General features: G+C 43.5%; 2 protein-coding genes across 2 annotated transcripts in view; both read right to left on the bottom strand.

The window, feature by feature from the left end:
• Positions 1–458: 458 nt before the first annotated feature.
• Positions 459–8,974, bottom strand: Psma4 (proteasome 20S subunit alpha 4). Its single transcript, XM_048416805.3, has 9 exons — positions 8,843–8,974; positions 7,486–7,511; positions 7,218–7,260; positions 6,767–6,929; positions 4,510–4,587; positions 3,895–3,983; positions 2,364–2,494; positions 1,600–1,723; positions 459–881 (listed from the first exon to the last, which is right to left on the bottom strand). Exons 2-9 carry the CDS (start codon positions 7,486–7,488, stop codon positions 727–729), a joined length of 786 nt encoding a protein of 261 aa, XP_048272762.1. The 5' UTR covers positions 7,489–7,511; positions 8,843–8,974; the 3' UTR covers positions 459–726.
• A 633-nt stretch (positions 8,975–9,607) lies between these two features.
• The window catches only part of Hykk (hydroxylysine kinase), a 28,959-nt gene continuing 22,655 nt past the window's right edge, over positions 9,608–15,911 (bottom strand). Inside the window, exon 5 of the mRNA XM_048416803.3 lies at positions 9,608–12,364. Within this exon, the coding sequence (XP_048272760.3) occupies positions 11,904–12,364 (461 nt within the window). The 3' untranslated portion in view covers positions 9,608–11,903. The remainder of the gene's footprint in view (positions 12,365–15,911) is intronic.

Raw genomic sequence — 15,911 nt, 5'->3', positions numbered from 1 at the left:
CCTCCCACACTATCTTCTATGAGGCTGGGGCTGCTGACTATGGGCAGCTTCAGTTCCAGAGTCAGGACTCAGTATTTCTTACAGACATGCAGATTATCCTAAGGCGCTGCTTAGTCTAACTGTTCAGTCTCAAACCAGTCCCTGGAGACAGCAGGAAGCCTGCCCACTTTGTAAAATCTGGGTAAGTCATAGTATACATACTTCACAAAAAGAAGGTAATCATCACTCTAGCAACCCTGGTGTTCTTTTGTTTACTCATTTTTAATTATGTGTGTCTGCACGTGGTTGGGCTATGCATGAGTGCAGACGCCAGGAGCACTGCATCCCCCGGCAGATGAAGTTGTGGCCGTGACCCACCAATATGGGTGCAGCGAATTGAATTTAGGTCCTCTGCAAGAGTAGTGTGTGCACTTCTCTGGCCAACTGCGGTATCTTCAACAATTACTGCCACAGAGAAATTTTTCCTTCACCATAACCAATCTTTCTAAATTTTATTCCAAAAAAATTATGTGTTAAGATTAAGATGTCTATAAAGATGTCCATCATTACAATAAAGCATCCAACTGGACAGACACAAGGACCCAATTCAGTATGTAATGTCCTATTTCCCCGATGGGCAAGTTAAAGAAGAAAAAATTAACAAAAAAAACCTTTCCAGGGTAGAAGGCCAGGACAACACCTAACTGAATTGGTGCCTCTAAGAAGTTATAAAATCCGTGATTTTGTTTATTTATCCTTTTCTTTCTGCTCTTTTTCCTTCTTCTCCCGCTCAGCTTTAGCTTCTTCCTCCTCGTGTTTTTTGATCAACTGTTCTACTTCCTTCTGCTTGAGGACTCTGATCACGGTCTTCCCATTCTCTCTCGTTAGTGTGGCGATTTCCACTAAAAACATAAACACACATTTGTGTCAGAGACAGAATGGTTTACTCTCTCTTTACCTGCATCTTGGTCTTTTTCTTACTCTCCCATATTATATACTCTAAACGATATACTCACATTTTTATGGGAACAGAATGCCTTTGATCCTGTGATACCCTGATTACCATTTTTACCTAAGGATTTCTTCTTCCCTCAGTAACTTTCTCAGCAAACATCTGTGTTACCCAGTAAAGCCAGGTCAGAAGTTGTTCTGACCCACAAGCTGTGCTGACCAGAAGGAACAAGCCAGAATATTCAAACAATACAACACTATTTTTAATGAACTTTCTTAATTTCTTTTCAAAACAATGAGCTAAAAAGCAGTTTCCATCAGGCATGACGATGCACACCTGTAATCCCAGCACTCTGGAGGCACAGGCAGGGGATCACTGCTAGCTTGATGCCAGCATTGGTCTAACAGTGACGCCAAGGCCAGCCAGAAGCACAGGATCTCCAAAACAGGAATTACATTCAGGCTCAAATGCTTAAGTCTGCCCTATGACGTAGGACTGTGGTTCTACAATTCATCAAGGCTAATCTTAGTCATTTAACAGCATGGAGTCTCCAGTGTCCCTTAAGGTGGCTGCTTCAATAAACTAAAACTCATTAAAGACCTAAGGCTACAGTAGCTACTCAATGAATCCCCTCATTCAGTTAGACAAACCAGGAGGACCGGGCTTACCTTTCTCAGCGGACAGTTTACTAACATCCATGGTCTTATTTAGCACCTTGATAGCGAGGGCAAGTGCCGACTTCAGAGTCATCTCTCCTTCCTTGTAGTCTTGTTTCAACATTGACACGGCTGCCTAAAAAAACAAAGAATCAACACAGAGAGTTTCCTTCAAATCTGTGCATTTAGGGGAGAGTACGACGGACTGGCCTAACACACCAACTGCCTGAATTCATATCGGCTATGCAACCGGTACAAACAATGTTGACAGCGGGAAAGGTAACATGGATGGGGAAGGGACCAGGGTGACCAGTGTTCTGAAGGCCTTGAACCTGTGGCCTCGCCCGAAAGAGTTCAGATGTGAGCAGGACAGTGGTAGTGCACGCCTTTAATCCTAGCTCTTGGGAGGCAGAGGCAGGTGGAACTTTGAGCTCGAGATCAGCCTGGTCTACAGAGCAAGTTCCAGGACAGGCTCCAAAGCTACACAGAAAAACCCTTAATGGGGAAAAAACAAACAAACAAACAAACAAACAAACAAACAAAAAAGGGTTCAGGTGTGAATTAACATATGAGAAAAAAAGTTCTTACAACTTATAATTGAAAACTAGCACTTAGCTATAAATATCATCAACAAACTACAGCATATAGTAGCAGAGACCACACTGAGGCCGCGCTGACACTGTTGTTAAATGCCGTTAGACACTCTTGCACTAAACGCTACTCCACCAGCACAGACCTTAGCATTCCCTGCACGTCAGCGTCACAAAGATACTCACAGCACTGTTGTTCCCGATACACGTGGCTTTCCATCCCCCGTAATTTCCACTTGGGTCACTCTGGTAGAGCTGAAAGCCATAGTGTTTATCCCAGCCAATGTACAGCAGAGAAACACCAAAGGGACGTTTTCCTTAACAAAGAAAAAAAAAATCAATAATCTCAATTTTAAAACCCAACCACCTCAATTTAGAGCTTTCAGTGGATGCGGCCCAAGCCTGTCTGTGGAGTTAAGCATGCATAAATTGCTTTTGTGTTCTGGCCACCACAGATAAGTTCCGTCACAAATGCCACTTCTGTTTCTAGGAGCTGGACTCCGGCTGGGGAGGAAATGAGGAAACTGAAGACCCCCATCCCCGTGCAAAATTTCATTATTATGTAAAAATGATCTGTTTCCAGACTTGAAAGGCTACTCTGGCCATGAAGCATCCTGTTGTGGCATGTGGAAGCAGATTTCCACAGAGCAGGCGGTATCTGTACCTCAGGGTTCAGGAGGCTGTGGCAGAAGGATGGCAGAGAGCGCCAGGTGAGTCTAGGCTACACTGTGTGAATGTCTCACAAACAAAACATATGGGGAATAAGAGACTTCAGAGTGCTTATCCCTAAACGGGACATTATCACTCCTCCAACACCCAGGGATCACGGAAGAAGGGACAGAGCATAAGAGCCAGAGGTGGCGGGTGACAAGACAATGTTTTCCAGACACAACAGGGAAGCTACAAACGAACTCGCAGTAGTTGTGACAACATGCCCAAGCCCCACATGGGAGGAGGGATACCGGGGTAGGAGGGATACCAAAGGGAGGAGGGATACCGAGAGGAAGAGGGATATCGAGGGAGGAGGGATACCGAGACGAGGAGGGATACCGAGGGAGGAGGGATATCGAGGGAGGAGGGATACCGAGAGGAGGAGGGATACCGAGACGAGGAGGGATACCGAGGGAGGAGGGATATTGAAAGGAAGAGGGATACAGAGGGAGGAGGGATACCGAGAGGAAGAGGGATATCGAGGGAGGAGGGATACCAAGAGGAGGAGGGATACTGAGAGGAGGAGGTACACCGAAGGGAGGAGGGATACTGAGGAGAGGACGAATACCAAGGGAGGTGGGCATGACGTCCCACCTCCAGCTGATGAGTTTCTAGTATTGGTAGCTGCTGGGAGAGGAAGTCATTTTCTTTACAGGTGTGGCCCTTGCTATAGAGCAGGTCCCACACCCAGTGTGTTTGTTTAGCACAAACTGGACTGAAGGATTTAGAAGAGGAAAGTGGGAGGGAAGAAAAGAACATGAAGTTGTGCAGGTTGACAGGTGGGGGATAGATTTGGAAGGAAATGGTGGGTATTATCAAAATTCATTGTATGAAATTCTCAGAGAATAAAAATATTTTTAAAAATATATTTTAAAACCCCCAAAAGAAACCCAACAAAGTCAAAATAACAACCTCAAAAAACCTTAACACAGAACAAAACAAAGCAAGAGTTTATTCCTTATAGAATGTTTTAAGTTTTCAGAGTATTCCCACAGAAACTCAGTACCTCCAAACTGTGTATAAGCCTGTTTGATATCACACAGTGCTGTAACCAACTGCTCACATGGAATTGGCTCCTGGTACTGTAATAAATACCTACGGTAAAGAGAATGACATATTAACAGGCTTTTCAAAAACATATACAATGCAAGGAAATGCCCTCTGAATGAATGAATATATATATATATATATATATATATATATATATATATATATATATATATATAAAATGGGGATAAATGTAGCAGTCACTTCTACTCTGAAGAGGACGGAGAAAAAGAATACTAGTATTCTCATGTGTACCCGTATTTTATAATTTTATACGTTTGTTTGATTAGGAAGAATATACTTATCAATTAATGGATTTTTTTTTTCGAGACAGAGTTTCTGTCTCTGTATAGCTGATTGTCCTGGAACTCACTCTGTAGAACAGGCTGGCCTTAAACTCACAGAGATCAGCCTGCCCCTGCCTCTTCCTCCCCTGTTCCCCCCACCCAGAGGACTAGGATTAAAGGTGTGCGCCACCACCGCCTGGCCAATTAGTAGATTTTTAAAACAACTTTAAACTCTGCCTTGGAGCCATGTGACTCATGTGCTGGGTGGCACACTACTCCATCCGTACCTTTGAGCAATGAGCCTTAGTTCATTAGTCAGAACATTAGCATCAGATGTGATGCCCGCCACACTGCAAGCCATGTCCCTTGAAGAAAAAAAAGAAAAGACCAATGTAAGAGGAAAGATGCTTGCTAGGGCATTTCTGAGTGTTAAGAAGTACCTAGATCTATGAGGGATTCACCAACTTTCCTCACAGGACCAGCCTCGGGGAAAAGGCTATGGAAGCATGATCTTGGGAGATGTTTACCTAATGTCATTCTGCACAAATGATAAACAAATGCAGTCTCAGTTCTCCAGCAGAGATTTATTATTGCCCTCTGGAAGCAGGCAAGAAAAGGAACGCTAAGTAGCTAAACCAAAGGAACCAAGAAAAGGCTTTGTTGAGTGGACAAACCCCTACTGGGGTGTAACTCACTGCCTGGCCTGACAGGTGTGAGGGGAAGGGACACAGGGTGGGGGTTCACGGGCTGTCTAGGCATGCACTCCCTTTTCTGCCTGCTCCCCATAGCTTTCCCTGGCTCCACAGTCTAGCTACCTGCTGGGACTGTGCCTCAACAAGTGCTCCAGCCGCTGAGGAGGGCCTAAAGTGACTGGGGGGAGGAGGACACTGTGACAAGTGAGTGTGCCAAAGGCCCGTGAGAGCACTAGGCCCATGCAGGGAGTGTCTTTCTGGTGGCTTCTAAGTACCTATACCTTTCCTCTTAGACAAAAGTGGACCCCAGCCTTAATCAGAGAAGCCTCAGCTTAAGTGCTGGTAAGTGCAGACTCATGGGTGTCTGGTGCAGGGGATAAGTGACAGTTGTGGGACAGCCCTAAAGCAGCCGCTTATTCCACTGCCTCTCGAAGGCCTTCAGACAGGCGTGTGGGAAAGAGTAGGAGACAGAGAGTGGGCTGCAGACTAGGCTGAAACCATCAGTTCACAACTGCTTTGGGCACAGGCAAGACTGGATGCTGTGGGATATTTGTACTCTGTGTGAAGATGAATACAGTGACTGGTGTGATACAAAGCGGAATGGCCGACAGCTAGGCAGGAGGTACAGGCAGGATTTCCGAGGAGAGACCAGGATGGATGGAGAGGAAACAAGAGGTGTAAGATGGAAGAGAGTAACCCCATGTGACAGAATGCAGATTAATATAAACGGGTTAATTCAAGTTATAAAAGCTACTTAGGAACAGGCCTAAGCTATAGGCTGAGCTTCCACAACTAATAAAAAGTCTTTGTGTCATTATTTGGGAGCTGGCTACCGGGACAGAAAAAGACTCACCACATCCTACCAATAATCAGTCAAGAAAGGGCTCACAGGACCCTGTCTTTATATTGCAACTCTTAGCTACTGAAAAATTCTGAGAAAGGAAGAATCACTGTCCTTGGTTATGTGCCAACTGCTAAGCCCACCGGCCTCCAATAGACAGCTTTCAACCCACAGTTACACAGATGGCCCTGGGAATGTCAGTCAATCTGTAAACAGACACGTAAGAAAGATTTGTGGGCAGGGAGAAGGAAGACGGGCATGGTAGGGATAGGATGTGAAAAGAGTCAGAATGTACGGTATACACATTCAACATTATAATAAACAAATAATTAGATAGGCCTCAGCAACAAGCATTCATCAGGCCTACTCCACAAGGCAAAGTCTCTATGTAGCACAGCCAGTCCTCCACAAAAAACAAAGTCCCAAGTACTACTCAACCTGAACAGAAACTGGACTGTACTGTGTGGTTAAACCATGCCCAGATCTCCAAAACCCGGTTCTTTGGTAAAGAGTCAGTATAATTCTCCAGAGTCTCTACACCGTCATTCTAAGCAATACCACTAGGGCTTGCTTATGGCTAGACACTGTGTGAGTTTATTTCGCTCATTTATTTTGTTTCATTAGATTTCTACAACCAATCTGAGTCCCCAAGAAGTTAAATAATTGGTGCACATCACACCTTGTATTGATCAACTTTGAATTTTAAACCGAATCTGTGTGACCAGTAAGTACATACTTTTATCACTGCACAATGCCATTTTGCACTAAGTGTTTAGCTTTGCACTCGAAGTGAATTACACACATACTGAACATACTGAGACATAACACAATAAGTGAGGCTTCAAGGAGGTTTCAAGCAAAATAAAGCAAATACACAAATTTTCACAAGAAAAAAATTAATCTATTCCCTTCAGTTCTACCATCTCACATAGAAGACTCCTTTCCAGATATGCAAATCCCATTTAGGCTAGAAAGTGAAATAGAGCAAACTCTCCCCTCAGAGCCACTTACTCATTAAGTTTATAAATTTTTTCAGAAAAAAAGACTTCGTCAAGAAGCTTGTGGATGTTGCGCCGCTCTGCTGCAAGCAGGACTCCATCATTGGCTAAGATGCCCAAACAGGTGCCCGCGTGTCCAATAGCTTCCATGGCATACTCCACTTGGTACAACCGACCTACAAAACAGCGAGACACAGCGTTCCTCCATGTTCCTACAGTGCTAATCCTGAGAAACCAGCAGACACTAGCGGGGCACAGTCACATCCTTAGTTTCACTACTCAACAACACATGCTGTGATCAACCTAGGGACAACAGCTATTTCAAAGTACAAAAAGAATGAGCCTAACACCAAGAGACACACGTGTAGCTCCCCCCACCACTAAAAGTATAATACTTAAAAAAAAAAAAAAGAACAAAACTAAACAAAAACTTTCTTTGAAGCAGGTTAAATTTTCTAATTTACCTTCTGGAGAAAATATTGTGGTCCTGGAGTCATATCTTCGAGACTGCAAAGGAAAAACAGAGCGATGATGCCTGTCACTGAAGTCAGTCAGCTTCTGGAAGCCCACAAATCTACAGCTGTGTCCTGGTGCTGAGTTCAGGGGAGGAAGCCACCATTCCACCCCACCCCACCCCCACCTGCTTCTGCTTCACTTCTGTCAGTCTCTTAGCTGCAAACAAGCCGTAGCATTCAACAGGCAAAAATTAAATGAAACGTGTCATGAACTCACCATGGCTTCTGAACTTTATGTAACTCCTGTGAAAAGAAAATAGGATCATTAAAAAAAAAATCGTAATTTAAGAAGTATCTTCTACCCAGGTGCATGCCTTTAATCCCAGCACTTGGGAGGCAGAGGCAGGCGGATCTCTGTGAGTTCGAGGCCAGCCTAGTAGACAAGAGCTAGTTCCAGGACAGGCTCCAAGGCTACCCAGAGAAACCCTGTCTCAAAAAGTGAAAAGTGTCTTCAACCTTTTAAACTGTTTGCTCCACACCCTCATTCAGCTAACACTATGCATCAGACAGCCATTGGGAACTGTACTGGATGCTGAACCACCTAAAGGTGAAAGCCAAGTCTGTCCAAAGAACTCAGAATCTAGCGGCCAGAGGAGAGGGACACAGATCATAAAGTAACCGGAAGAGGCACCGAGGGTGGGATGGGAAGAAGGGATGACTGCAAGTAAGTTTTTGAGAAACAAATACTGAGAATGAGAGTAAATCACAGATGGGAGAGGCAAACATAAGTAGAAAAGCCTCAAGTCGAAGGAAAATTGGGGAAGGGTGAAGGGAAGGACATTCCAAGTAGAGCAGGATGAGAAAGGTTAATGAAGTGGAACTGAGCGGATAAGGGACAAATTGCCTAAGCCTGATATGGCCCTGAATTTCAGGGTGTAGAGGCAGGTGGTAAACCTGGGCCTCATTTCTTCGAAAGACAGCAATGGAAGCTCTGCCTCAATGGAAAAATGGCACCCAGAGTTCAGTTCCTATACAGCTTAATAATGGGAAACCAGGAATCGTGGCTGGAAAGTTAAACAGACATCTGAAGGGTCTGGGTGCTCAGGTGAAAACTTTAATCTCTTACTCCTGACGGCTCCACAAATGACTGGGCGCAAGGACCCTAAGAACTGACATTTTAGGAAAGTCGTCCGGCAAGCTAACCTGCCAGGAGTCGATTCCAACGTGTAGGAGAAACAGAAAGGTGGACCCGTGCACAGCAGCCAGGCCACACCGGGTTTCGATTAGGCTGCGAACACAGCTCTACCTCCACGCCCCGCGCCGGCGCCACAAGCTTTGGACTTTCCCCGCAGCTCCACTTTCCCGAAGGGACTAGCAGAGCCGCCCCACCCCTCGCACCGACGCAGGGGGTCCCAGAGTCCGGGTCTGCCGTCCAGGCCGCGCGGAGATGCCCGACGGCGGCCGGCGGGGACCAGTCCCTGAAAGGCCGGTCACCGAGGAGGCGGGTGCAAAGTCATCGTGCCCACGGCTCCTCGGCGGCGGCCGCCCCAGCCTGGCCGTCGTCTCCACGCAGGTGGCCCCCGCCCAGGAGACAGCGACCACGCTTCCCCGGGCCCTAGGAGACCGAGCCTCACCGGAGGAAGACAGTGAGGGGTGCAGATCGGCGACGCTTTACTCAGCAGGAGAACCAACCAGGATGGCCAAGCATCCGCGGCGAATATGGCTCCCGAGCGTGCGCAGAACTGCCAGGGGGCGGGGCGGCGAGGACGCGGAAGTCCTCCTGGTGGCGGGGCGGAGACCGGCTGCCCCCACGTGGACATTGGAGGAGAACAACCTCGTCTTAGGCTGGGGTCGGTGTTAGAGGTGGATTGGAGGGAGGAGGGAAGAGCCTAGGCTGCGGAAAGTGGAACTAAGTTCGTCCTACGCTTTGGGCTCCAATTTCTGTTTCTCTTTTGGACCATTTTAACGAAGCCCAGCGAAGCAACTACACACAGAACCGAATCGCTTGCTAGTCCAGCCTTGCCCTTTAATAACTTTTCCTTCGTCCTACCCTGAAGCCTCATTTTCTCCTCTCTCAGATCCAGCTCTTTGATTGGGAAAATTTCTCTTCCATCCTATCTTTCTAACCTGGTTTCTGTGCTTATGTTGGGGTTTGAAAAGCTAGTGGGTTGACTGTGCCGTGTTTAATATTGTAATCATCTCAGCCCACTGGACAGGGCCTTTATCTTCTGTATAGGGTGCAAAAACGATTTGGATCTGTTGTTTGTTTTGTTTTGTTTTTAAAGGGGGGAAGCCTAGAAAATAGTGGCTTGTAGTCTGGGCCCTGTGAATCCTAAGCCAGCCAGAGTTGCATAGGGAGACTGTTTCAAAAATGAGAGAAAAAAATAGTAAACTATCCATATAGTGCAGTATATATTTAATATTTTAACAGAAATCAGCAATATTTACATTAGGAATTTAGTGAAGGGAATCCTCGTTAGCAAGACCAATTCAGAGAGAAACTGCAGGTTCCACTGTATAACAGGATGAACGCTGGTCTGGAGTATGCCGAAGTTTCAGTCCATTTTTCTGATTCCTAGTTTCCTGATTAGCCTAGTTAAACAAAAATCTTAAATGTGAGAATCCTAAGTGTTTCACATGTGAATGATTTCATTTGTTCTTGTTCTCTCCGTCTCTCTCTGTCTCTCTGCCTCGATGTCTCTGTCCCCCCCCCCCCCGTGTGTGTGTGTGGGGGGGGGGGGTGTGTGTGTGTACAGGAGAGGAGAGGCAAAAGAAGTATGGGATTCTGTAGTGATTAGGAGCAGGGGTCACAATCCAAAGACCTAATTTAAGATCTAAGCCTGGGCTGTCTTTTGAGTCAATTAATTCAGCTTTTAAAGGTTCTATTTTCAGACTATCTGTATGATTCTGTTCTGGATTAAATAATGTTCAATAAACATTGGGTGATAGTATATATACTGAACAACTAATGAAGCAGGAAAGAGGGCTGCTCCAGATTGTTGACCTAAGATTCTGATTTGTTAAAGCAGCAAGGCTCACTGACTGGATATGGCAAGCAGCGTGTTACACCAGGATTTTGAGCTTGGGTAACCTGGAATATGATCCATTATTTAGTAACTATTTATTGTGCTTCTACTATGTTCCGGAGTCTATGCTAAGAGGTTGTCATATTCTCTTACAAAACCCTAACCCTAACTCTCTGGGATAGGTACAACCATTACCTTGATTTTACAAAAAGGAAGCCAAAACAAAAAGAAGTTAAAAATGAATTCCAAATAAATTCAGAGAAATGCCTAGCTTGGGAAATTCAGACAGGTTGATAGGCAGGCAGACAGACAGACAAGCAGTTATAGTATCAGGGCCTACTCACAGAGAGGTAAGCACTGCTGAGGTGTGTGAATGGCCAGGGTTCTGACTTGAGTCATCTGTAGAAAGCGTGGTTAAACCAAAAATACGGACCGAGTGTGGTGGACATGCCTACAGTCCCAGCTAATTGCTTGGTTGCATGAAGCAGGATTACAACTTGAGTCCAGCATGAACAACACAATGGAATCCAGTCTAAACACAGAAAAAAAAAGCCCACCCTACAAGAATATGTAAATAGCCACTTACATTAGAGAGTCATGGAAAAAAACAGTAAATACCGAGGTAAAACTTAAATATGTAATGAGCTTCATTTCACTAATTTTACAGATTTCTATAAAAGGCAATCAATTATAGAGAATGAAAAACATCTGGTGTAGGGCTAGGGGCCTACACTGGGAGGCTGAACAGGAGGACTGTGGGAACCAAGGAGCGGAAGACCAGCCTGAGCAGTGTAGCGAGCACCCATCTGCTGAGGATCCTTGCTGCTGTCAGGCTTAATGGCCTTGCCTGGATGTCTCCGTCTGCTTCCATGCAGTTCCACTGTTGTCTAATGTCTACCTCTGGTTCCAGTTGCAGCTACTCTCTCAATGTTCTGAAATGTTTTCCCCATGACTCCCACCCGTGTTTTCCCCTACGGCACCATAGCATCTTTCCTCTGGCAATGCATTCATTTTGTGAATGTGTCCAAAGACTCTTCTGTGGGAAAAGCACTATCACAGGTGCAAGGAGAGACACACAGACGTAAGTGTCTCATGGTTCTGCCATGGTCGTATTGACAGGCTAGATGACTGTACAACAGGTAAGACAGTGAAATGCTATGGAAAAGACAGAATCCCATGGGATGCTAGGGAAGTGAGAGCAGAGGAGAGTTTATACAGTTAGTGTTGTGTAGACTAGGTGTTTAAAATATGTGGATTATTTAAAATACATAAATATAGTTATTATATATGTATTCCTTTCATAGTTTAAAAGTTATCGAATATACTTAGAGAGAGTGATTACAAATCATATATAATCATGCTTGATTGAAAGAAAAGACAAAGCCTGCAGAAAGACATGCTTCCTTGTGAGTGTGTTTTTCTCTTCTACAGTGATGAGGTTAATTAAGCCCAGGGCCTTGCACACTAGGGAAGTTCTAAATGTAGTACTTTCTTAAGTGTAAAAGGTAGTCCTAAGATTGCTGTAAAAACTAGACTTTCCTTTGCCTCTTCATATTCAGCATAAATTTGTTTTACCATTTCATTTTTAATTCTGCAGGAAAATCTTTCATGAATTTGATCTGGGCCTAACTGAGTTTTGATTGCCAAGGAAATACAAGTTTGTCTCTGGTCATATGGAGATCCCAGATTCATAGGACTTGGCCGTTTCAAACCAGATTTCTTCTACGGCCTTCTGGCCCATGTCGAACATCTGCTGCAAATGCTTCCATCCGGTTTTTGCTGTAACCATGAGGTACTCTCTGTTCTCCGGGTACAGCTGGCAGGAGTACTCAGCCATGACAAGAGACTGACTAAAGCGACTGCAGACAAGGAGAAACAGTGCGCTCCTCTCCACAGCCGTCAGAGGGATCACGCTTTCAAACCCTGCAAGGATGTGGCCTCCCACTTGTATCGGGTTTGTGCTTTCAATCATCATGTACATAATGGTGATTGCCACTTCAAACACATAGTAGCCATAGCTCATGTCACCAAAGTCTAAAATCCCAGAGACTCGATACACAGCATCTCCAGAGGCTGGCTCGCTGAAGTCTACTAAGATGTTATGGTCGTTAAGATCACCATGATTGATACCTGAAATTAGATAAATCACATAAAAAGTTATTTAACATGCCAAATCATTCTCTTTCTATCTAAAGCAAAGCCATCTAAAGAATTTGATGAGCAAAAAAATAAATAAATAATTTGATGAGCAAAAATAAAAGATAAAAGAACAAACTCAATTTTCTTAAAGCCATTTTCCCTGGAAAGGAACAGGCAGAGTTTTGGCTCCTTTGCTCTTGCTTCTCACCAGTGCAAAGGATAAGGCAGAGACTGCAGTGCTCACAAACACCCTGGAGGACTGCTCAAAGCCAGAGATGTTTAAAAGGAACAGGAGCACATTCATATCATTTCAGGAAGCAGAGTCTAACACAGAACATATGCACCATTATTTCTCTCTGGGCTTCAACATGTTCTGATAACCCTCGTGTGATGATGCACACCTTTTATCCCAGACCCAGGAGGCAGAGGCAGATAAATCTCTGTGAGTTCAAGATCAACTTGGTCTACATAGAGAGTTTCATGCCAGCCAGGGCTGTAGAAAGAGAGAGATCCTGTCTCAAAACCAAAAATAAACCAGAAACTGAAAGTGTTTAGAAAATGTTTTAGCAATTTGGCATCCAAGAACATGATACATGGCCTAACTGGTTATATCTAGTGTAGTTAGCTGCATGTGGTCCAAGCTATGACCCAGGCATACACAGCAGAACCATGCATCAAACTTTAATATGTTGGGAAAACAGAAAACCCCAAACTTGTCTTGATCATGGGAAATTTGAAAAACACTGATTTAAGCTACTGTCTAGAATTTAGATACTGTCAGTTTGTTTCCAGCAACCAAGAACTGAGACTCAAATACCTTATAATAACTAGGTGATAGAGAATATGTCTTTTTAACTTACAAATGTATTCTTGAAGCAGGATCTGAATCTGTAGTCAAAATTGGCATAAATCTTTAACAGTCTTTTTTGCCTGGGTCTCCCATGTGTGGGGAGTAGAGGTGTGAGCCACCATGCTCAGCTTAACTTCTATATGGTTAGGTTTATCTAAATTACGCTCAATTAACATGTATCACAATAATACCAATGAACATTATTGCAAACCATAGATTCTATTTATTTGTTTGTTTATTTATTGTGTATACATGTTTTGCTTTCGTGTATCCTTGCAGGCCAAAAGAAGGCAGCAGACCTCATTACAGATGGCTGTGAGCCACCAGGTGGCTGCTAGGAACTGAACATGGGAAGAGCAGCCAGTGCTCTTAACCTCTGAGCCAGCTCTCCAGCCCCTAAACCACAGATTTTAAATTACACATTTCCTGAAATAAGAATGTAGCATAGAATTAATTCAAAATACAGCAAAATTAGACAGAAATACAAGGTACAAACAGAAAATCCATACCACAGTAAGAGATTACAGTAAGTTTTTCTCAGTGGTTATGAGGAGACACAAAAGTGGAAAATGATATGGAAAATTTCAACAACATGGGAGACAAACTTGACCAAATGGGCATACACCCCAAAATGACAGATATAGCTTCACTTTAATCAAACATGGAACTTTTTTTAAAATGTAACAAACATCACATCATAAAGTATTATAAGATAAATGTCAATGACTAAAATCATATAGACTTATCCTTTTCAAATTAATAGCCACTAATCACAGGTGGCCATTTCAGTTCATGAGATTTGAGCCTGAAGAGATGGCTCAGCAGTTAAGAATACTGACTGCTCTTCTAGAGGACCTGGGTTCAAGTCTCAGAACCCAAATGGTAGCTCATAACTGTCTATATCCCCAGCTCCAGGAGTTCCAACACTCTTATACAGACATTTATGCAGACTAAATACCAGCGCATGTGAAAAAAAACAAATAAATCATTATTTTTAAAAAGATTAAATAACATGGAATGGACCAGTTCTTTTGTTACACAAACCATATTTCAAGTATTCACTAACCACATAAAGACTGTTTTACTGAACAATACAGATATACATTTATTTTATTATTTACTTATTTATATATCCTATTGGCCAACAGTGATATGTAGTGTGTTTTATTTCAGAGTGTTTGTTTGTTGGTTTGTTTGTTTAGAACAGAATTTCTCTGTGCTGTCCTAGAACTCCCTATGGTGACCAGACTGGCTCACAAGGATTCTCCTGTCTTTGCCTCAGATGAAAGGTGTATGCCACCATGCCTGACTAACATATGTTTCTTAATCAAAATGCAATTACAACTGAAATCAGCAATGAAAAGATAACTAAAAACGTCACCATATTATGGAGGAAATAACTTATATCTCTAAATATTATGAAAAGAAGATGTTCAAAAATGAGTTACAAGATATCTAAAACTAAATGGAAATTATGTATTAGGACTTGGTGTGCGCAGTTTCACTTATAGTTGCAGAGAGCTGTATTTCCCAAAATGGTGCTTCAAACGTTGGCTGCCTAGGACGCCCAGACAGGCTGATGAAAAGAGGCTTCAGCAACTGTGGAGATCTCATAATGGGAGCAGCATGAACAGAACAGTAAGAGACAAAGCAGGCGGAATAATCTAATATCACCTCCCTGCTTGGACAGAAAACGAGCCAAACGAAAGCTGACTCCTATATTTTCTAGTTTAAAAGCAATAGAACTGACTGCTACAGGGTACAAGATTTCTCACTGTGGAAATGAAATGTCCTATAATTAGATATTCAACGTCCGCACAACCCTGTGGATATATAAAATCATGGAATTGTACAAATAAATGGATACATTGTGTCTTCAGTGACTCATACCCCAATAAAGCTGGAAAAGAATAATGGGAAATATTATCTTCAATTTTAAAAGGACTAACAACATATTCTTTGATAAATAATAAATATCTCAAAATAGAATAAACTTTGCTTTTTGAAACCTGCTCTTGCCATGTGTTCCAGGCTGGCCTCCAGTTCCCTATCTATCTTCCTGTCTCAGCCTTGAAGGGCTGGGATTGAAGCTGTGGCCCACTATCCCTAGCTGGAATAGGTTTTATAAAGTCTTAAGTCAAACAGCGCCTTTCCCAAATAAACAAACTTTAAATTTGAATATCAGCATAAAAAGAACCGGACATGTTGGCACACGCCTTTAACCCCGGCACTGGGAGGCAGAGGCAGAGGCAAATGGGTCTCTGTGAGCTTGGGTTCAGCCTGGTCTACATAATGAGTTCCAACACACACACACACACACACACACACACGCACGCACACACGCACATGCACACACACATGCGCACACACCCTTACATGCTCACACACAAGCATGTGCACACACACATGCACACACATTCACAAAAAAGGAGGAGGAAGGAAAGCTAAGGAAAACAGCATCCACATTTGTAACAAAAATGGGTGCAGGTCATCACAAATCAAGTCTTACACTTAGTTAATTTCACGTCTATAGTCCAAATAAGGGCAAAGAAAAAAATCACAAAAATATCATGGGTTAAGCACCCATTTCAAGAAAATTTTTAAAGGCAAACAGAAACATTTAGAAAAAAGATAATAATATGAGTAATTTAGGATGCAATAAAGAGGGCCTTGAAAATGCCCTTCCCC

This window comes from Myodes glareolus, chromosome 4 (assembly GCF_982192425.1).
Source record: "Myodes glareolus chromosome 4, mMyoGla1.1, whole genome shotgun sequence".
Taxonomy (NCBI): Eukaryota; Metazoa; Chordata; class Mammalia; order Rodentia; family Cricetidae; genus Myodes; species Myodes glareolus.
Note: the sequence above shows the minus strand (reverse complement) of the source record. Positions and strands in the feature narration are given on the sequence as shown.

Excerpts from the sequence above, each read along its gene's own strand:
- Psma4 (XM_048416805.3), bottom strand. Across the intron at positions 3,984-4,509 it reads CTAAGGCTCATTGCTCAAAG|GTATTTATTACAGTACCAGG; the intron begins GTACGGATGGAG and ends TCTTTACCGTAG. Across the intron at positions 2,495-3,894 it reads GGCTTATACACAGTTTGGAG|GAAAACGTCCCTTTGGTGTT; the intron begins GTACTGAGTTTC and ends TTCTTTGTTAAG.